The 18,413-nt window shown below is 46.7% G+C and overlaps 1 protein-coding gene across 11 annotated transcripts in view; it reads left to right on the top strand.

Moving 5' to 3' along the window:
• Window positions 1-18,413, top strand: part of ubr4 (ubiquitin protein ligase E3 component n-recognin 4) — a 116,208-nt gene that overhangs the window by 46,943 nt on the left and 50,852 nt on the right. For 9 of the 11 annotated variants that reach the window (XM_071373194.1, XM_071373188.1, XM_071373197.1 and 6 more), the window contains exons 29-49: window positions 140-241; window positions 836-936; window positions 1,151-1,317; window positions 2,458-2,678; window positions 2,849-2,912; window positions 3,015-3,206; window positions 3,811-3,881; window positions 4,211-4,403; window positions 4,855-4,980; window positions 7,311-7,412; window positions 7,701-7,871; window positions 9,323-9,505; window positions 9,705-9,863; window positions 10,820-10,972; window positions 11,290-11,517; window positions 12,515-12,672; window positions 12,920-13,091; window positions 13,921-14,122; window positions 14,636-14,799; window positions 15,285-15,501; window positions 17,571-17,787. In XM_071373194.1, the coding sequence (XP_071229295.1) occupies window positions 140-241; window positions 836-936; window positions 1,151-1,317; window positions 2,458-2,678; window positions 2,849-2,912; window positions 3,015-3,206; window positions 3,811-3,881; window positions 4,211-4,403; window positions 4,855-4,980; window positions 7,311-7,412; window positions 7,701-7,871; window positions 9,323-9,505; window positions 9,705-9,863; window positions 10,820-10,972; window positions 11,290-11,517; window positions 12,515-12,672; window positions 12,920-13,091; window positions 13,921-14,122; window positions 14,636-14,799; window positions 15,285-15,501; window positions 17,571-17,787 (3,363 nt within the window). The remainder of the gene's footprint in view (window positions 1-139; window positions 242-835; window positions 937-1,150; window positions 1,318-2,457; window positions 2,679-2,848; window positions 2,913-3,014; window positions 3,207-3,810; window positions 3,882-4,210; window positions 4,404-4,854; window positions 4,981-7,310; window positions 7,413-7,700; window positions 7,872-9,322; window positions 9,506-9,704; window positions 9,864-10,819; window positions 10,973-11,289; window positions 11,518-12,514; window positions 12,673-12,919; window positions 13,092-13,920; window positions 14,123-14,635; window positions 14,800-15,284; window positions 15,502-17,570; window positions 17,788-18,413) is intronic. The other 2 variants (XM_071373198.1, XM_071373195.1) reach the window with 1 other exon arrangement.

Genomic DNA, 18,413 nt, shown 5'->3' with positions numbered 1-18,413 from the left:
GATCCCCCTAATCAACTTGACAGGGCTTGAGTATTTTGGCTAAGAAAAACGATCCCCTCCATCAATAGTGAAAAGTCGGTTGAGACCTATTCAAAGAGATTGACAGCTGTAATTGAGTTAAATGTGTTTTTTGTCTTAGTGGTCTGGACGAGTCTGTGTTGGAGGAGTGTCTACAGTATCTGGAGAGGCAGCTGGAGAGCAGCCAGGTGTGCAAGGCCATGGAAGACTTCTTCTCCTTCAGGTGCGTCTGATGGCTCGGGTTGGTTGGAGCCGCGCTCCTACCGAACACCAAGGTCGTGGGTTCAATCCCCACAGGGGGTGTGGTATGTGTTCTCCGCCACACGACCGCAGACTAAGCCGTGTTGCAGTTCACGACAGTCTCATAGGCGGATCGTGAGTTTCAACTTTGGGGAAGCGATCTTTTCACCCCCCAAAAAAAATCTATGTAAATCATGCCTCTATCATGGCATTTGCAGTCTTATGTAAAATAGCCTGCTTTTCCTAATGTGATGAGTAGATTGGTTAGTCAGTAGGATTATAATATAACTAACTTGCTGGTAGCCTATTGGTTAGAGCATTGGCCCTGTAACCGGAAAGTTGCTGGATCAAATCCCCGAGCTGACAAGGTATTTAATATTTGTACGCTGTCCAACATGCTCACTTCTCGACTGTTAGACAGTAAACTAAATCATGCTCTCTGGTGTAGTAATTTTGATTATTTTCTTTATTTCTGTATAGACAGGAGTAATTATATAATTTTGTTATTTATCTTCCCAAAGCCAATTGGATGTGCTGCCGATGATCTCTTAACATTCTCTCTTGTTTTGTGTCTCAGTGGAGAACTGGTTCAGATCATGATGGCTACAGCCAATGAAAACCTTTCTGCTAAATTCTGCAACCGGGTGCTGAAATTCTTCACCAAACTCTTCCAGCTCAGTAAGTTTACCCACACTCCTCCTTGTTTTCCCATCCCAAACCAGTTCTGCCTCCCAGACCAAAGTGTTGTATATACTGACCAACCAGAAACTTGACCTGTTCATCCTAATCTTGATTTAAACCCTTTTACTCTAGTTTCTCAAGTTCCTTCCATGAGCGTTTTCAGTTCTACCATCTCTTTCATATCCTCAACCTCTCCTTCCTTACACCTCAGCGGAGAAGAGTCCCAACCCAAGCCTGCTGTGTCTGTGTGGCTCCCTGGCCCAGCTGGCGTGTGTGGAGCCTTCCAGGCTACAGTCGTGGCTCACCCGCATGACGGCCACGCCACCCAAGGACTCGGAGCAGCTGGAGACGGTGCAGGAGAACAGGGCGCTGCTACAGGTGTGTGTGTGTGTGTGTGTGTGTGTGTGTGTGTGTGTGTGTGTGTGTGTGTGTCAGCACAAAAGCGGTTCTCAAGACTGGTCAACATTAAACAGTCTCAACTACAGAAAACTGCCAAAATCACGGAAACACTTGAGTAAACGAGGGATACAAAGTATATTGAAAAGCAGGTGCTTCCACACCAGGTGTGGTTCCTGAGTTAATTAAGCAATTATGATGGAAAATGCTGCATAACCACTTGACATGCACAAAAGTTAACACACTTTAATAATTCGACACAGCATGTATAACTGTCCACACAGGATAGAACACGTTATAATGCAAGAAGATACCGGAAGCTTCCAGCTTTGTAGGCTAACTTTCTTTGCTAGCTTCCAGCTGAAGCTAACGTCAGTTCACAACGCTAGTACCTAGTTTGTGATAATATGCAAAAACACGGGGCAAAATATTGCTGATTTTCAAAGCTGCTCCAACGACTTTATTCATCCATTTTGTCTCGCCTGCCTCTCGTCCGTCCCAGTCAAGATTGTCTTAGCTCCAGCTTCAAAGTGTGCGTGACGTCATGGGTCTTAAAGAGACAGGCACACTTTTATAAAAGAACAGATTGCTTATTTTTTTGTAAATGTTGTTGATCAGTATAATACAATAAATACCGAAGGGAAGCAGATTTGTTTTTCGTCTGTAGCCCCATGAAATCAGCACCAAAACGAGCTCTATAACTCTACATTCACACACTCCTATTGAATATGAATCTACCTGTATTGTGACTAGACCGTGGCGACATCTTGATTTACTGTTCAAATAAATGATTACCATTTATGTTATGTAGTTAGTAAAAAAAAAAAACTTGTCAAATTGATTTGTATAATTGATTAATTTAATGCATCCATTCTAAATGTAATGATATTGATCTCCACAGACCTGTCTCGATTAAGGGCCATTCTGTGACTTTGGCTAATAGGCTTTTTATTTTGTTTACTGTGGTATTGTTTTGGTGTTAAGTAAAGTGATGGTATCGTGATACCAGACCTGGTATCAGCATCGAAGTCAAAATATCATACTTTACGTGGATTATCGTCAATAATTAACACCTGTCGACCAAACTGATTGGTTGGAACTGTTTTTTAATATTTTCTCCAGGTGCTCACCACGCACATTGTCAGGGACAACAGCCAGGTGGGCGAGGGCGTGTGCACCGTCCTGCTCTCCACCCTCATCCCCATGGCAACAGATATGCTGGCCAATGGGGACGGCGCTGGCTTCCCGGAACTCATGGTGATCATGGCGACCCTAGCCAGCGCCGGTCAGGGGGCGGGGCATCTGCAGCTGCATCGCGCTGCCATCGACTGGCTGACCAGATGGTAAGACATTCGTTAAAAAAATGATGATAGTATTTTTATGTTTTGTTACTGAAGTGTAGAACTGGTGATGTGAATATTATTGGTAAACTCTTAACTAGATCTGTGTGATAGTCGATGTGTTAAATATGCAGTTAGATTCAATAGAAATATATATCTGTTATTTTCTACAGCAAAAAGTACCTGACCCAGAAAAACGTTGTGGAGAAAGTGAGTGCAAACGTGTCCCAGGGAAAAGTAAGTAGTAATTCAATCAAAAAAGAAAGAAGGGGAGAAAAAAAATCATTTTATATTTTGAACTGCCATGTGACCTCTCTCACTCTCATGTTTTCCCCTCAGCATGCCAGCATACTAGAGTGCTCCTGTCATATCATCTCCTACCTGGCTGATGTGATGAACGCCCTGAGACAGAGCAGTGGCCAGGGCTCCTCCGTGCTGCTGGTTGATGGAGAGGAGAAGGCTGTAGAGGTGGACTCAGACTGGGTTGACGAGTTGGCTGTGGAGGACGATGACTCACAGGCCGAGGACTCTGTACGGACCTCCCTATATCATGTTTGGATAGAAATATATAGACATAGATAGGTACTTTATATAGTGTAGAATAGATAGAAATATATAGAGATAGATAGGTACTTTATATAGTGTGGAATAGATAGAGATGGATAGGTACTTTATATAGTGTGGAATAGATAGAGATGGATAGGTACTTTATATAGTGTAGAAGAGATAAAGAGAAGGCTGGAGGACTCCGTAAGGAACCACTTTATCTTCACATCAGCTGTCTCACTATTAGAGACACTGGGATTTCAGGAAACATTTCCCGCACCGTGGCTCTACCTCCATTTTGTCTTTCTGTGATTCCTCCCAGCCTATCTTTTTGTCTCTTCCTCAACCATGTTATAGGAGAAGGTTCAAGGTCCTTCTCCTTGGACTTTCTTCTCCTATGCGTTTTGAGGAGGAGGAGGGTGCGAGGAATCAAGGAAGAGATTAATTGAGAGAAAAAAAGCAAATAGTTGTGTTCAGTAGGGAGAAACTGAGTGTAATGGAGAGGGAATACCGGGAATACCGTATCTGTTAATAATGAGGAAATGGGAGGGGGGGGAAACCAAGCTGATTTCTCTCTGCTGTGTCGTAGGATGAAGACTCCCAGTGCAATAAGCTGTGTACCTTCACCATCACCCAGAAGGAGTTCATGAACCAGCATTGGTAAAAGAAGCCACCCCCCCTTCCCCCCCTTTATGTGATCAATACCATTCATTCACAGTAATCCACCTTCACATAGACTGTGTTCCAATAATCTGTACTTTCTGCCAAAGTGTGCAGGAAATGCCTCGTGTACGAAATCTGGTGGGATTGCAAACTCACTCAACCGCCCCCCCACCCACCCACCAACCAACCAACCAATCCCAATGCTTTTACATTTCTAGGAGGTGGTGCTCTATACGAGTGTTACACTTCAGGAGAAAAGAACAGGGTTATTGAGATGTCTCTAGTACAACTGTTATAAGTCAACCTCCCCTCCTCTCCCTCTCTAGGTACCACTGTCACACGTGTAAGATGCTGGACGGGGTAGGTGTGTGTACAGTGTGCGCCAAGGTCTGTCACAAAGACCACGAGATCTCCTATGCCAAATACGGCTCTTTCTTCTGTGACTGCGGGGCCAAGGAGGACGGTACCTGTCAGGTGAGACCGAATACCTCAGGTCACCATGGGAAGAGAACCGCTGCGGTAACTTTTTGGCTTGCTATATCACTTATATCACTCCATCCATTTGCTTATCCTCATAACCATCAGTACCCAGTTAGCTTGGGATGTAGTTATTAAAGCTAGGGAATCCATCCACGATGTCTTTTTTCTTTTTTGTGTGTCTGTTTTATCAAGTAGTACAACTTAAACATCTCAGAATTTAACTGGCTGACATGATTCAACTTTAAAACAGAATTCATTCAAGTAATTAATGTAGACAGATTTATATTGATCGTCATAATATCTGCATGCTTTGCCTGTCTGTATTTTCACTGACGTATTAGCATAGGTGTGTGTGTGTGTGTGAGATCGTGTGCATAACTATGGTCTTGAATGCGTGTGTGTGTGTGATCGTGTGCATAATTGTGGTCTTGAATGCGTGTGTGTTTAGACAGTCTAATATCTCCTCTAACTAAACTGCCATCGTCCACAGGCCCTGGTGAAGCGCAGCCCCAGCAGTGGGATCGGCTCCGCCGTGAAGGAGTCGTCAGCCTTCCAGAGTGAACTGAGGATGCCTGAGAGTGCCATCCGCCACCAGGGCTCTAGCGACAAGGGCAAGGTAAGATAAGGGGAAAGGGAATACCTGCAAGGTAAGATAAGGGGATACCTGCAAGATAAGGGGAAAGGGGATACCTGTAAGATAAGGGGAAAGGGGATACCTGTAAGATAAGGGGAAAGGGGATACCTGTAAGATAAGGGGAAAGGGGATACCTGTAAGATAAGGGGAAAGGGGATACCTGTAAGATAAGGGGAAAGGGGATACCTGTAAGATAAGGGGAAAGGGGATACCTGCAAGGTAAGATAAGGGGATACCTGCAAGGTAAGATAAGGGGATACCTGCAAGGTAAGATAAGGGGAAAGGGGATACCTGCAAGGTAAGATAAGGGGAAAGGGGATACCTGCAAGGTAAGATAAGGGGAAAGGGGATACCTGCAAGGTAAGATAAGGGGAAAGGGGATACCTGCAAGGTAAGATAAGGGGAAAGGGGATACCTGCAAGGTAAGATAAGGGGAAAGGGGATACCTGCAAGGTAAGATAAGGGGATACCTGTAAGATAAGGGGATACCTGCAAGGTAAGATAAGGGGGATACCTGTAAGATAAGGGGAAAGGGGATACCTGCAAGGTAAGATAAGGGGAAAGGGGATACCTGCAAGGTAAGATAAGGGGAAAGGGGATACCTGCAAGGTAAGATAAGGGGAAAGGGGATACCTGCAAGGTAAGATAAGGGGATACCTGTAAGATAAGGGGATACCTGCAAGGTAAGATAAGGGGGATACCTGCAAGGTAAGATAAGGGGGATACCTGTAAGATAAGGGGGATACCTGTAAGATAAGGGGGATACCTGTAAGATAAGGGGGATACCTGTAAGATAAGGGGGATACCTGCAAGGTAAGATAAGGGGGATACCTGCAAGGTAAGATAAGGGGGATACCTGCAAGGTAAGATAAGGGGGATACCTGCAAGGTAAGATAAGGGGGATACCTGCAAGGTAAGATAAGGGGGATACCTGCAAGGTAAGATAAGGGGGATACCTGCAAGGTAAGATAAGGGGGATACCTGCAAGGTAAGATAAGGGGGATACCTGCAAGGTAAGATAAGGGGGATACCTGCAAGGTAAGATAAGGGGGATACCTGCAAGGTAAGATAAGGGGGATACCTGCAAGGTAAGATAAGGGGGATACCTGCAAGGTAAGATAAGGGGGATACCTGCAAGGTAAGATAAGGGGGATACCTGCAAGGTAAGATAAGGGGGATACCTGCAAGGTAAGATAAGGGGGATACCTGCAAGGTAAGATAAGGGGGATACCTGCAAGGTAAGATAAGGGGGATACCTGCAAGGTAAGATAAGGGGGATACCTGCAAGGTAAGATAAGGGGGATACCTGCAAGGTAAGATAAGGGGGATACCTGCAAGGTAAGATAAGGGGGATACCTGCAAGGTAAGATAAGGGGGATACCTGCAAGGTAAGATAAGGGGGATACCTGCAAGGTAAGATAAGGGGGATACCTGCAAGGTAAGATAAGGGGATACCTGCAAGGTAAGATAAGGGGATACCTGCAAGGTAAGATAAGGGGGATACCTGCAAGGTAAGATAAGGGGGATACCTGCAAGGTAAGATAAGGGGGATACCTGCAAGGTAAGATAAGGGGATACCTGCAAGGTAAGATAAGGGGATACCTGTAAGATAAGGGGATATGTAAGATAAGGGGATACCTGCAAGGTAAGATAAGGGGATACCTGCAAGGTAAGATAAGGGGATACCTGCAAGGTAAGATAAGGGGAAAGGGGATACCTGCCGGGTAAGATAAGGGGAAAGGGGATGCCGGGTAAGATAAGGGGAAAGGGGATACCTGCAAGGTAAGGTAAGGGGATACCTGCAAGGTAAGGTAAGGGGATACCTGCAAGGTAAGATAAGGGGATACCTGCAAGGTAAGATAAGGGGATACCTGCAGGGTAAGATAAGGGAAAAGGTGGATACCTAGTCAGTTGTACAACTGAATGCATTCAACTGAAATGTGTCTTCTGCATTTTAACCCAACCCCTCTGAATCAGAGAGGTGCAGGGTGGGGGGGGCTGCCTTAATCGACGTCCATGTCTTCGGCGCCCGGGGAACAGTGGGTTTAACTGCCTTGCTCAGGGGCAGAATGACAGATTAACATAAGATTAGATAGCGTTTATTGTCTATTTTCTCCGAAATCCTTGGGTCATAAAAATGATGCCTGTGTGTTAAACCTTTTCCACTCTTTGTCATGTTTGGATTTCAGGCAAATTAAAACTCTTTACACGACATGGAGGGGGGGAAAAACACCAGACAATATACAACGTCTAGAGGTCTGGGGATTGTACAAGTCATTCTAAAAAATTTCAAAACATTTTTCACGTCACAGGTCACCATCTGTGAGGGCAAGCCTGGCGACGAGGACCGGCCCAAGAAGAGCAGTGTCTGTAAGAACATCGAGGGATGCCAGGAGGAGCTGCTGGCCCAAGTGGTGAGAAGTTTCTACTGAAGCAAGGACGTCTCTGACATCAGAGTTATTTATGTGCTAAACGTACAGACCTACACCGCTTCTGTGTAAAGAAATGCGTAACGGGTGTACACTGTGGTGGGGTCGGGCTTATGTATCTGTCATAACGGTTTCCAATACATTCTAAATTACACTTGTCTTGACACTCAGTGACCTTTATAAGATCAGTATTTGTTATGAGACGTGTAATGACAATATTCTGACGTTGTTATGACGTCTCATTGGCTGACGTTGACTTCCCCCTCTCTCCAGTCTGGCTCGTCCACGGCGGCGGTGGTTCTGGAGATGTTGATCTTCCTGATGGATGCCATCCAGACTAACTTCCAGCAGGCCTCCGCTGTAGGCAGCAGCAGCCGAGCTCAGCAGGCCCTCAACGAGCTACACACTCAGGACAAGAGTGTCGAGATGACTGACCAACTGATGGTACTGTACCACTGCTTTTTAGTTCCTAACTATGACTGACCAACTGATGGTACTGTACCACTGCTTTTTAGTTCCTAACTATGACTGACCAACTGATGGTACTGTACCACTGCTTTTTAGTTCCTAACTATGACTGACCAACTGATGGTACTGTACCACTGCTTTTTAGTTCCTAACTATGACTGACCAACTGATGGTACTGTACCACTGCTTTTTAGTTCCTAACTATGACTGACCAACTGATGGTACTGTACCACTGCTTTTTAGTTCCTAACTATGACTGACCAACTGATGGTACTGTACCACTGCTTTTTAGTTCCTAACTATGACTGACCAACTGATGGTACTGTACCACTGCTTTTTAGTTCCTAACTATGACTGACCAACTGATGGTACTGTACCACTGCTTTTTAGTTCCTAACTATGACTGACCAACTGATGGTACTGTACCACTGCTTTTTAGTTCCTAACTATGACTGACCAACTGATGGTACTGTACCACTGCTTTTTAGTTCCTAACTATGACTGACCAACTGATGGTACTGTACCACTGCTTTTTAGTTCCTAACTATGACTGACCAACTGATGGTACTGTACCACTGCTTTTTAGTTCCTAACTATGACTGACCAACTGATGGTACTGTACCACTGCTTTTTAGTTCCTAACTATGACTGACCAACTGATGGTACTGTACCACTGCTTTTTAGTTCCTAACTATGACTGACCAACTGATGGTACTGTACCACTGCTTTTTAGTTCCTAACTATGACTGACCAACTGATGGTACTGTACCACTGCTTTTTAGTTCCTAACTATGACTGTGGGACAAACATGTTCCAATGCTGTAGTAGGCTGGGAGGCAGTTTAGTGGAGGAATCAGTTCAGCGGTGTGAGAGACCGGATTCAGTTTAGCAGTGTGAGAGACCGGATTCAGTTTAGCAGTGTGAGAGACCGGATTCAGTTCAGCACTATGAGAGACCGGATTCAGTTTAGCAGTGTGAGACACCGGATTCAGTTCAGCACTATGAGAGACCGGATTCAGTTCAGCAGTGTGAAGAGAGACCGGATTCAGTTCAGCGGTGTGAAGAGACACCGAATTCAGTTCAGCGGTGTGAAGAGACACCGGATTAGGTTCAGCGGTGTGAAGAGACACCGGATTCAGTTCAGCGGTGTGAAGAGACACCGGATTCAGTTCAGCGGTGTGAAGAGACACCGGATTCAGTTCAGCGGTGTGAAGAGACACCGGATTCATCTGATCAAGGTGTAGAACTTAGCTGGGACAAAAACCAGCAGTGCTGCTTCGGACTCCAGGAGTAGGCTAGAGGCACAAGAACGTCTAAGCCTAGCGAAGTGTGAGAAACATGCATTATTTGATGCTCCATCGAGCCTCCTTTGTCCAGTCTCCTCCTCCATGACTAACACGGCCCCCTTTCCCCCGCCGTCTCCCCAGGTCCCTACCCTTGGTTCCCAGGAGGGAGCTTTTGAGAACGTGCGTATGAACTACAGTGGCGACCAGGGTCAGACCATCAGACAGCTCATCAGCGCCCACGTGCTGCGACGCGTCGCCATGTGTGTGTTGTCTTCACCCCACGGACGTCGCCAGCACCTCGCCGTCAGCCACGAGAAGGGCAAGGTGGGGCACGTCGTTGCACTAAATTGTATTTAAAAAGTTTCAAAAGCGGATGTTGTTTTGTGTGCTTTTAGATACCAACCAATCTTGTTTTCGCAGAACCTGAGCGCTAGGTTCCCCTTTCTGTCTGGTGCTGACCCGGGGTTCCCTAACCCTCTGCTCTCCTCTCGTCTCACTGTCCCACCTCTCCCCTCGTCTTCAGATCACCGTCCTGCAGCTGTCGGCTCTTCTAAAGCAAGCTGATTCCAGCAAGAGGAAGTTAACCCTGACTCGTCTGGCCTCGGCCCCCGTCCCCTTCACCGTGCTCAGCCTCACTGGGAACCCCTGCAACGAAGACTACCTGGCTGTCTGTGGACTCAAGGTTAGTCAGATTCATTACAGGGTCTTCAGAAGCTATGTCTACGATTCCTCACAATCCTGTCTTCTTGCCTCCCTCTCAACCATATGGGGGCAGAGGGTTCAAGGTCGTCCCCTTTGACCTTCATCTCAAATGCATTTTCAGAAGGAGGCGAGGAGATGATGCAAGGAATTGAGAAAGAACCCCTGTCTATATTTAGGGCATATCTAGCTATGTGTGTGTATACAGTACAGTGCATTCGGGAAATATTCAGACTAGGGCTGTTGCGGTGACCGTATTACCGCCACACCGGCGGTCACGAGTCATGAAGGCAGTCAAATTACACTCCAAGCTCTGATGCTGCTGCTGCTGGTCATTAGTAGTCTCCCAAACTTTTTAACTGCCTAGTGCTCAGCACTCTATTGTCCCTCTAATCACTCTGACATCAATGTAAATGTCATGAGAGCCCATGAGCTCATGTTGCGCAACATTTCTATAGGCTATGCAATTGTGTGAGAAAACAGAGTGATGGCCTCTGTTAAAAAGAGGAGGGTCCCATCAGCTTTCTATAGGGTTGGCCTACTTTATTTATTTCTTAACTCTCCTAATATTAAGCACATTGCTTCACTTTAAAACAGGAGTATATCCCACCTGGCTGGCATGAAAATAAACCACGGGGGAAAGTGTCCTCCATTCACTATTTAAGTGCATAGATGACATGTCTTTTTTTCCCACTGCCCCTGTTTCGATACAGGTGCATGATAATGGTCCATTCTAAATCAAAACTAATTTAACACACATTATTTAGTATAGGTGAAGAAAAGATTAAATTAAGAACAGTCTGATGGGTGACAATATTAGCCAATCACTGAATGATGCCCAGCTTAAGAAACAATGCCTTGTTTTTGCTGCATTTTCTAATCATAGTCGCACACCTCATGTTGCCAAGCTGTCTGTCTCTCTCTCTCTCTCTCGTTCAGGACTGCCACGTGCTAACGTTCAGTAGTACAGGTTCAGTATCAGAACACCTGGTGTTGCACCCTCAGCTGGCTACTGGAAACTTCATTATCAAGGCCATCTGGCTGCCTGGCTCCCAGACGGAGCTGGCCATCATCACGGCTGACTTCGTCAAGGTACCACATCAGCTCTTTTATAAAGTTTGCTTTTATAGTTCATGGCTAGGTGATTGCTTCAAATGTAGATACATTTTCTTTTTGAAAAATTCCTGGCCTAATCCTTTTGTAAACCAGCTCTTGAGGTGGTATAATCTGCATGCCTTAGACAGGGACCTGACTGTAAAAACACTAACAGTAAGCATTAACAGAACAGAGCAGAATGGAAAATCGACTCTTTGTTTTTAATTTTGTCTTTCAATAGAAGGGTTGATTTGCATAACAGCGTTGAGAGCCCAGCGTTGATTGGTGAGACTCTTCTTCTTCTCTCCTGTTAGATCTATGACCTGTCGGTGGACGCTCTGAGCCCCGTGTACTACTTCCTGCTGCCGAGCTCCAAGATCCGTGACGCCACCTTCCTGTTCAACGAGGAAGGGAAGAGCATCATCGTCATCATGTCCTCTGCTGGCTACATGTACACACAGGTCATGGACGAGTCGTCCAGCGCCCAACACGGACCCTTCTATGTTACCTCAGTCCTGGAGATCAGCCACCAGGACCTTAAGGTACAAACACACCTGGGTTGAACGCACAAATCGTTCAAATAGTTTCTCTGAACTCTTAAAAACAGAAAGCCTTGCCTGGATTACCAGAATGGTCCGGGTCAACTCAATCAAACGAAGCTGAAGTATTGTTATGAGAATTATGTTCTCAGTTGTCGGTTTGAACCCTGTTTTACCCCAATTGAATGAATTACTCAGCCTGAAACCCAGAATTTGTAAGAAACTGGTTGAAATGATTCAGACGGAGGCCCAGTCACAATAGTCACATTTATTTACGAGAGCGCTCTGTTGTGCATATACAAAAAACGTTATTTTTATACCGTTCCTACGCACATACATAGACACTAAACTTTGGATTCTCTCTTCTTCTCCTGGAGTCTCAAGTTTATTACCATACAGCTGACAGTTCCAGTCCCCTCCAGATACGGGAAATCTGGAGGGGCTCTCCATGTCTTATTTTATCTCCCCAGAGTTATAGCCGGGTCGGTTCAAACATAGTTTAATGATCCACTTAGTTTTCTTTAGGCACACACATACATCCCTCTCTTCCCAGGTACATGCAACATAACCTCTTTCTTATGAACTAACATTATTTATCAATACAGAAAAACAGGGTAGAATTCAATTAGTTATAGTTAAATGTATACATCATTTAGTCATTATTCATAAAATTCATAACAAGTATTTTGAAAGAAAATAAATAATATCTGAATTCTGCATCAGTGTTATTCCAGGACAGTACCGACCAGGTGGCGGACGAGTGTCTGTTACAGCCATGTTCTCCAGATGCTGCTGTTCTGTTGTCTGACGGACGGACGGACTGGTGGACGGTCTGACTGACTTGTCTGGTCTGTTCTGACTGGTCTCTCTCTGTCCTTCTAGGACAGTAACGGTCAGGTGGCAGACGAGTGTCGGTGTTACAGCCAATGTTCTCCAGATGCTGCTGTTCTGTTGTCTGACTGACTTGTCTGTTCTGACTGGTCTCTCTCTGTCCTTCCAGGACAGTAACGGGCAGGTCGCTGGCGGCGGCGTATCGGTGTACTACAGCCACGTTCTCCAGATGCTGTTCTTCAGCTACAGCCAGGGCAAGTCGTTTGCTGCCACCGTCAGCCGCACCACCACCGACGTACAGAGACTCTTCACCATCAACGTCAAAGGGTAAGGGTGACCTATTGAGTGTGGGTAAACTTTTTAGATTTCATTTATTGATAAATAAATTGTGAATAAATTGATAAATAAATAAAATTGATAAATAAATTGTATTAGTAAGTAGACAACTGGATAATTATAATTATGCACCACTTGTTGTAATTGGACAGCATTTGTCAGGAGTTATTAATACATTGAAAAATAAAATGCATTAAATAAATGATCTTAACTTTCTCCCTCCTCCGTCTCGTTCCAGCTCTAATGGAGGCAGTAAGGCGTCTCCCGCTCTGTGCCAGTGGTCTGAGGTGATGAACCACCCAGGCCTGGTGTGCTGCGTCCAGCAGACTACTGGCATTCCTCTGGTCATCATGGTCAAACCTGACACCTTCCTCATCCAGGAGATCAAGACCCTGCCCGCTAAAGCTAAGGTATAGGACACACACACACACACACACACACACACCCACCCTGGTCATCAGGGTCAAACCTGACACCTTCCTCATCCAGGAGATCAAGACCCTGCCCGCTAAAGCTAAGGTATAGGACACACACACACACACACACACTGGTCATCAGGGTCAAACCTGACACCTTCCTCATCCAGGAGATCAAGACCCTGCCTTCTAAAGGCTAAGGGAGGAAATCAGAGCCCAATAAACATACTCTTTCTCAGTTTGTGTTTCCTCGCGTCCTCTTTACTTCCTTCTCAAAAGGCATTGGATGGAGAACTTCAGGTGTTCTGTGTTTTGAGGAGGCCAGGAGAGAGCACCCCACTGAGCCACACACACACACGCCCCACTGAGCCACACACACACACGCCCCACTGAGCCACACACACACACGCCCCACTGAGCCACACACACACACGCCCCACTGAGCCACACACACACACGCCCCACTGAGCCACACACACACACGCCCCACTGAGCCACACACACACACACGCCCCACTGAGCCACACACACACACACGCCCCACTGAGCACACACACACACACACACACGCCCCACTGAGCCACACACACACACACACGCCCCACTGAGCCACACACACACACACACGCCCCACTGAGCCACACACACACACACACACACGCCCCACTGAGCCACACACACACACACACGCCCCACTGAGCCACACACACACACACGCCCCACTGAGCCACACACACACACACGCCCCACTGAGCCACACACACACACACGCCCCACTGAGCCACACACACACAACACTAATACTCCTGTCTCCTCCCGTCAGATCCAGGACATGGTAGCTATCCGTCACACAGCGTCTAACGAGCAGCAGCGTACCACGATGATCCTGCTGTGCGAGGACGGCTCTCTGAGGATCTACATGGCTAACGTAGACAACACCTCCTATTGGCTCCAGCCCTCCCTGCAGCCCTGCTCCGGCATCTCCATCATGAAGCCTGTCAGGAAACGCAAAGCTGCTGCTGCCAGTGAGTTAAACGAACATCGATCTGTCAGTCGGATGCCACTCTGTTGTACTTCTCCAAATCCTCTCGTTTCACGTCACTCATTCACCAGGTTACCGGTGCCAGGTTCTATTGTCAAAATACTTTAGACAACTGAATAAATCACACACCCATTTTCTCCAGAAAGGCTACTGTATGTAGCCTCTCTACTGTATGTAGCCTCTCTACTGTATGTAGCCTCGCTACTATGTAGCCTCGCTACTGTATGTAGCCCCTCTACTGTTATTTCTCACTGTCTTTTTACTGTTTTATTTCTTTACCTACCTATTGTTCACCTAATACCTTTTTTGCACTATTGGTTAGAGCCTGTAAGTAAGCATTTCACTGTAAGGTCTACTACACCTGTTGTATTCGGCGTACGTGACAAACTTTGAGTTGATTTTCTCCTTTTCTAGTTTGAATATGCTAAAAACGTTCCAAAACGATCACTTGATATCTTAACGAACGGGTCTGTTCCCGCTTGCCGCTCTATTCCAGCCACTCGTACCTCCAGTCAGGTGACGTTCCCGGTGGACTTCTTCGAGAACAACCAGCAGCTGACGGAGGTGGAGTTCGGCGGCAACGACCTCCTGCAGGTTTACAACGGACAGCAGATCAAACACAGACTCAACTCCACTGGGATGTATGTAGCCAACACTAAGGTATGAAGAAAGATTACTTTTGTATGTTTTGTTACGATGGCTTACTTCTCCTTCCAACTCGCTACACCTCTGGGCTAATTAGAAATACACTTCCAGTCTTTCATTAACCGATTTTTTTATTATTGCAAAGCTGTCATCGAGGCCAAAGGGTGGCTACTTTGAAGAATCTCAAATATATTTTGATTTAACACTTGTTTGGGGGGGGGGGGGGGGGTTACTACATGATTCATATGTTATTTCAAAGTTTTGATGTCTTCACTATTATTCTACAATATAGAAAATAGTAAAAAATAAAGAAAAACCCTGGAATGAGTACGTGTGTCCAAACATTTGACTGGTACTGTAAATATTTTTATGGAATACTGACCATTTGGAGGAAAACGGACACATACTGTATTTGTACCTGCTATTCAAACTGCATTAATCCTGAACCCCTTTTTCTCATCTTAATGGTATGGATATCTCTTCCCCCCTCCTCTGCCCAGCCGGGAGGCTTCACAGTAGAGACGGTCAACAACAACGTCTCCATGGTGATGACAGGCATGCGGGTGCAGGTGGGCACGCAGGCCATCGAGCGGGCACCTTCTTACCTGGAGATCTTTGGGCGAACCATGCAGATGAACATGACCCGGCCACGCTGGTTCGACTTCCCCTTCACCAGGGAGGAGGCTCTGCAGGCGGACAAGAAACTCTCACTCTTCTGTAAGAACACAAGAAAATACTGAACTCTGTAACGAGGGTGTGGAACTCTGTAACGGGGGTGTGGAACTCTGTAACGGGGGTTTGGAACTCTGTAACGGGGGTTTGGAACTCTGTAACGAGGGTGTGGAACTCTGTAACGGGGGTTTGGAACTCTGTAACGGGGGTTTGGAACTCTGTAACGGGGGTTTGGAACTCTGTAACGGGGGTGTGGAACTCTGTAACGAGGGTGTGGAACTCTGTAACGAGGGTGTGGAACTCTGTAACGGGGGTTTGGAACTCTGTAACGGGGGTTTGGAACTCTGTAACGGGGGTGTGGAACTCTGTAACGAGGGTGTGGAACTCTGTAACGAGGGTTTGGAACTCTGTAACGGGGGTTTGGAACTCTGTAACGGGGGTTTGGAACTCTGTAACGGGGGTGTGGAACTCTGTAACGAGGGTGTGGAACTCTGTAACGAGGGTGTGGAACTCTGTAACGGGGGTGTGGAACTCTGTAACGGGGGTTTGGAACTCTGTAACGGGGGTTTGGAACTCTGTAACGAGGGTGTGGAACTCTGTAACGGGGGTTTGGAACTCTGTAACGGGGGTTTGGAACTCTGTAACGGGGGTTTGGAACTCTGTAACGGGGGTGTGGAACTCTGTAACGAGGGTGTGGAACTCTGTAACGAGGGTTTGGAACTCTGTAACGGGGGTTTGGAACTCTGTAACGGGGGTTTGGAACTCTGTAACGGGGGTTTGGAACTCTGTAACGGGGGTTTGGAACTCTGTAACGGGGGTTTGGAACTCTGTAACGAGGGTTTGGAACTCTGTAACGAGGGTTTGGAACTCTGTAACGGGGGTTTGGAACTCTGTAACGAGGGTTTGGAACTCTGTAACGAGGGTTTGGAACTCTGTAACGAGGGTTTGGAACTCTAACGAGGGTTTGGAACTCTGTAACGGGGGTTTGGAACTCTGTAACGAGGGTTTGGCGCTCTGTAACGAGGGTTTGGAACTCTGTAACGAGGGTTTGGAACTCTGTAACGAGGGTTTGGAACTCTGTAACGAGGGTTTGGAACTCTGTAACGGGGGTGTGGAACTCTGTAACGGGGGTGTGGAACTCTGTAACGAGGGTTTGGAACTCTGTAACGGGGGTTTGGAACTCTGTAACGGGGGTTTGGAACTCTGTAACGAGGGTTTGGAACTCTGTAACGCAGGGGTTTGGAACTCTCGTAACGTACGGGGTTTGGAACTCTGTAACGGGGGTTTGGAACTCTGTAACGGGGGTTTGGAACTCTGTAACGAGGGTTTGGAACTCTAGGGGTTTGGAACCTGAAGGGGTTTGGCGAACTCTGTAACGAGGGTTTGGAACTCTGTAACGAGGGTTTGGAACTCTGTAACGAGGGTTTGGAACTCTGTAACGAGGGTTTGGAACTCTGTAACGGGGGTTTGGAACTCTGTAACGGGGGTTTGGAACTCTGTAACGAGGGTTTGGAACTCTGTAACGAGGGTTTGGAACTCTGTAACGGGGGTTTGGAACTCTGTAACGGGGGTTTGGAACTCTGTAACGAGGGTTTGGAACTCTGTAACTTGCTGAGGGTTTGGAACTCTGTAACGGGGGTTTGGAACTCTGTAACGAGGGTTTGGAACTCTGTAACGAGGGTTTGGAACTCTGTAACGAGGGTTTGGAACTCTGTAACGAGGGTTTGGAACTCTGTAACGAGGGTTTGGAACTCTGTAACGAGGGTTTGGAACTCTGTAACGAGGGTTTGGAACTCTGTAACGAGGGTTTGGAACTCTGTAACGGGGGTTTGGAACTCTGTAACGAGGGTGTGGAACTCTGTAACGAGGGTGTGGAACTCTGTAACGGGGGTTTGGAACTCTGTAACGGGGGTTTGGAACTCTGTAACGGGGGTTTGGAACTCTGTAACGGGGGTTTGGAGCTCTGTACCGGGGGTGTGGCGCTCTGTACCGGGGGTGTGGCGCTCTGTACCGGGGGTGTGGCGCTCTGTACCGGGCGTTTGGAAGGCGTGTACAGTATATATACCTTGCCCACTGTCTCTGACTAACCTCTCCTTTGTTCTTCGTTCCCCCAGTCGGAGCGTCAGTGGACCCGGCGGGCGTCACAATGCTGGACTCTATAAAGATCTATGGTAAAACCAAGGAGCAGTTTGGCTGGCCTGACGAGCCCCCCGAGGACTTCCCCTCGGCCTCCGTCAACAACGTGTGCTCTCCCAACCTCAACACCGGCAACGGCACCGGGGAAGGGGACATCGCCGCACCAGCCTCCACTGGCGGCACCGTGCTGGAGAGGTTAGTGTTAAACGCCACAGAGTTCAAAGGTTAACCAAAGGTCCACTAGACTAGAGACAGGTTCCACAAGATGGCCAAGTTGCAAAGTCAAAAATTGTCTAAATCTTCAATGTATGAAAACAAAAATGAGGTTTTTGGTCTTAATTTAAGGTTAGGACTAGGCATTAGGTTAGCTCTGTGGTTAGGTTTGAAATTACATTTTGCGACTTGGCTAGATGGGTGACGACCCTAGAGACAGGGTCGTCTGGGTCATTGCGGTGCGAAAATGATTGTACCTTTCCTTTTGACTATATGCACGTGGATCGTGTTCACTAGACATGTAACGGAAGAAAAAGCTCTGAAACGGAGTGACTATCCATACTTATCCAAAAATAAACACTTATTTTGTTTTCCGTGCAAAACATTTTTCTACAATGTGCCCTAATGAACACGACCCAGGCTAGAACCAGTAGAATGACAATAGCTGTAGAGCTGAATCTCTCTGTAATATATCGTTATCTCTCTCCTGACCCCTCAGTCTCTCTGTAATATATCGTTATCTCTCTCCTGACCCCTCAGTCTCTCTGTAATATATAGTTATCTCTCTCCTGTCCCCTCAGTCTCTCTGTAATATATAGTTATCTCTC

The sequence above is a fragment of the Salvelinus alpinus genome, chromosome 28 (genome assembly GCF_045679555.1).
Source record: "Salvelinus alpinus chromosome 28, SLU_Salpinus.1, whole genome shotgun sequence".
In the NCBI taxonomy this organism is placed as follows: Eukaryota; Metazoa; Chordata; class Actinopteri; order Salmoniformes; family Salmonidae; genus Salvelinus; species Salvelinus alpinus.
This window is presented reverse-complemented; position numbering and strand designations above follow the sequence as displayed.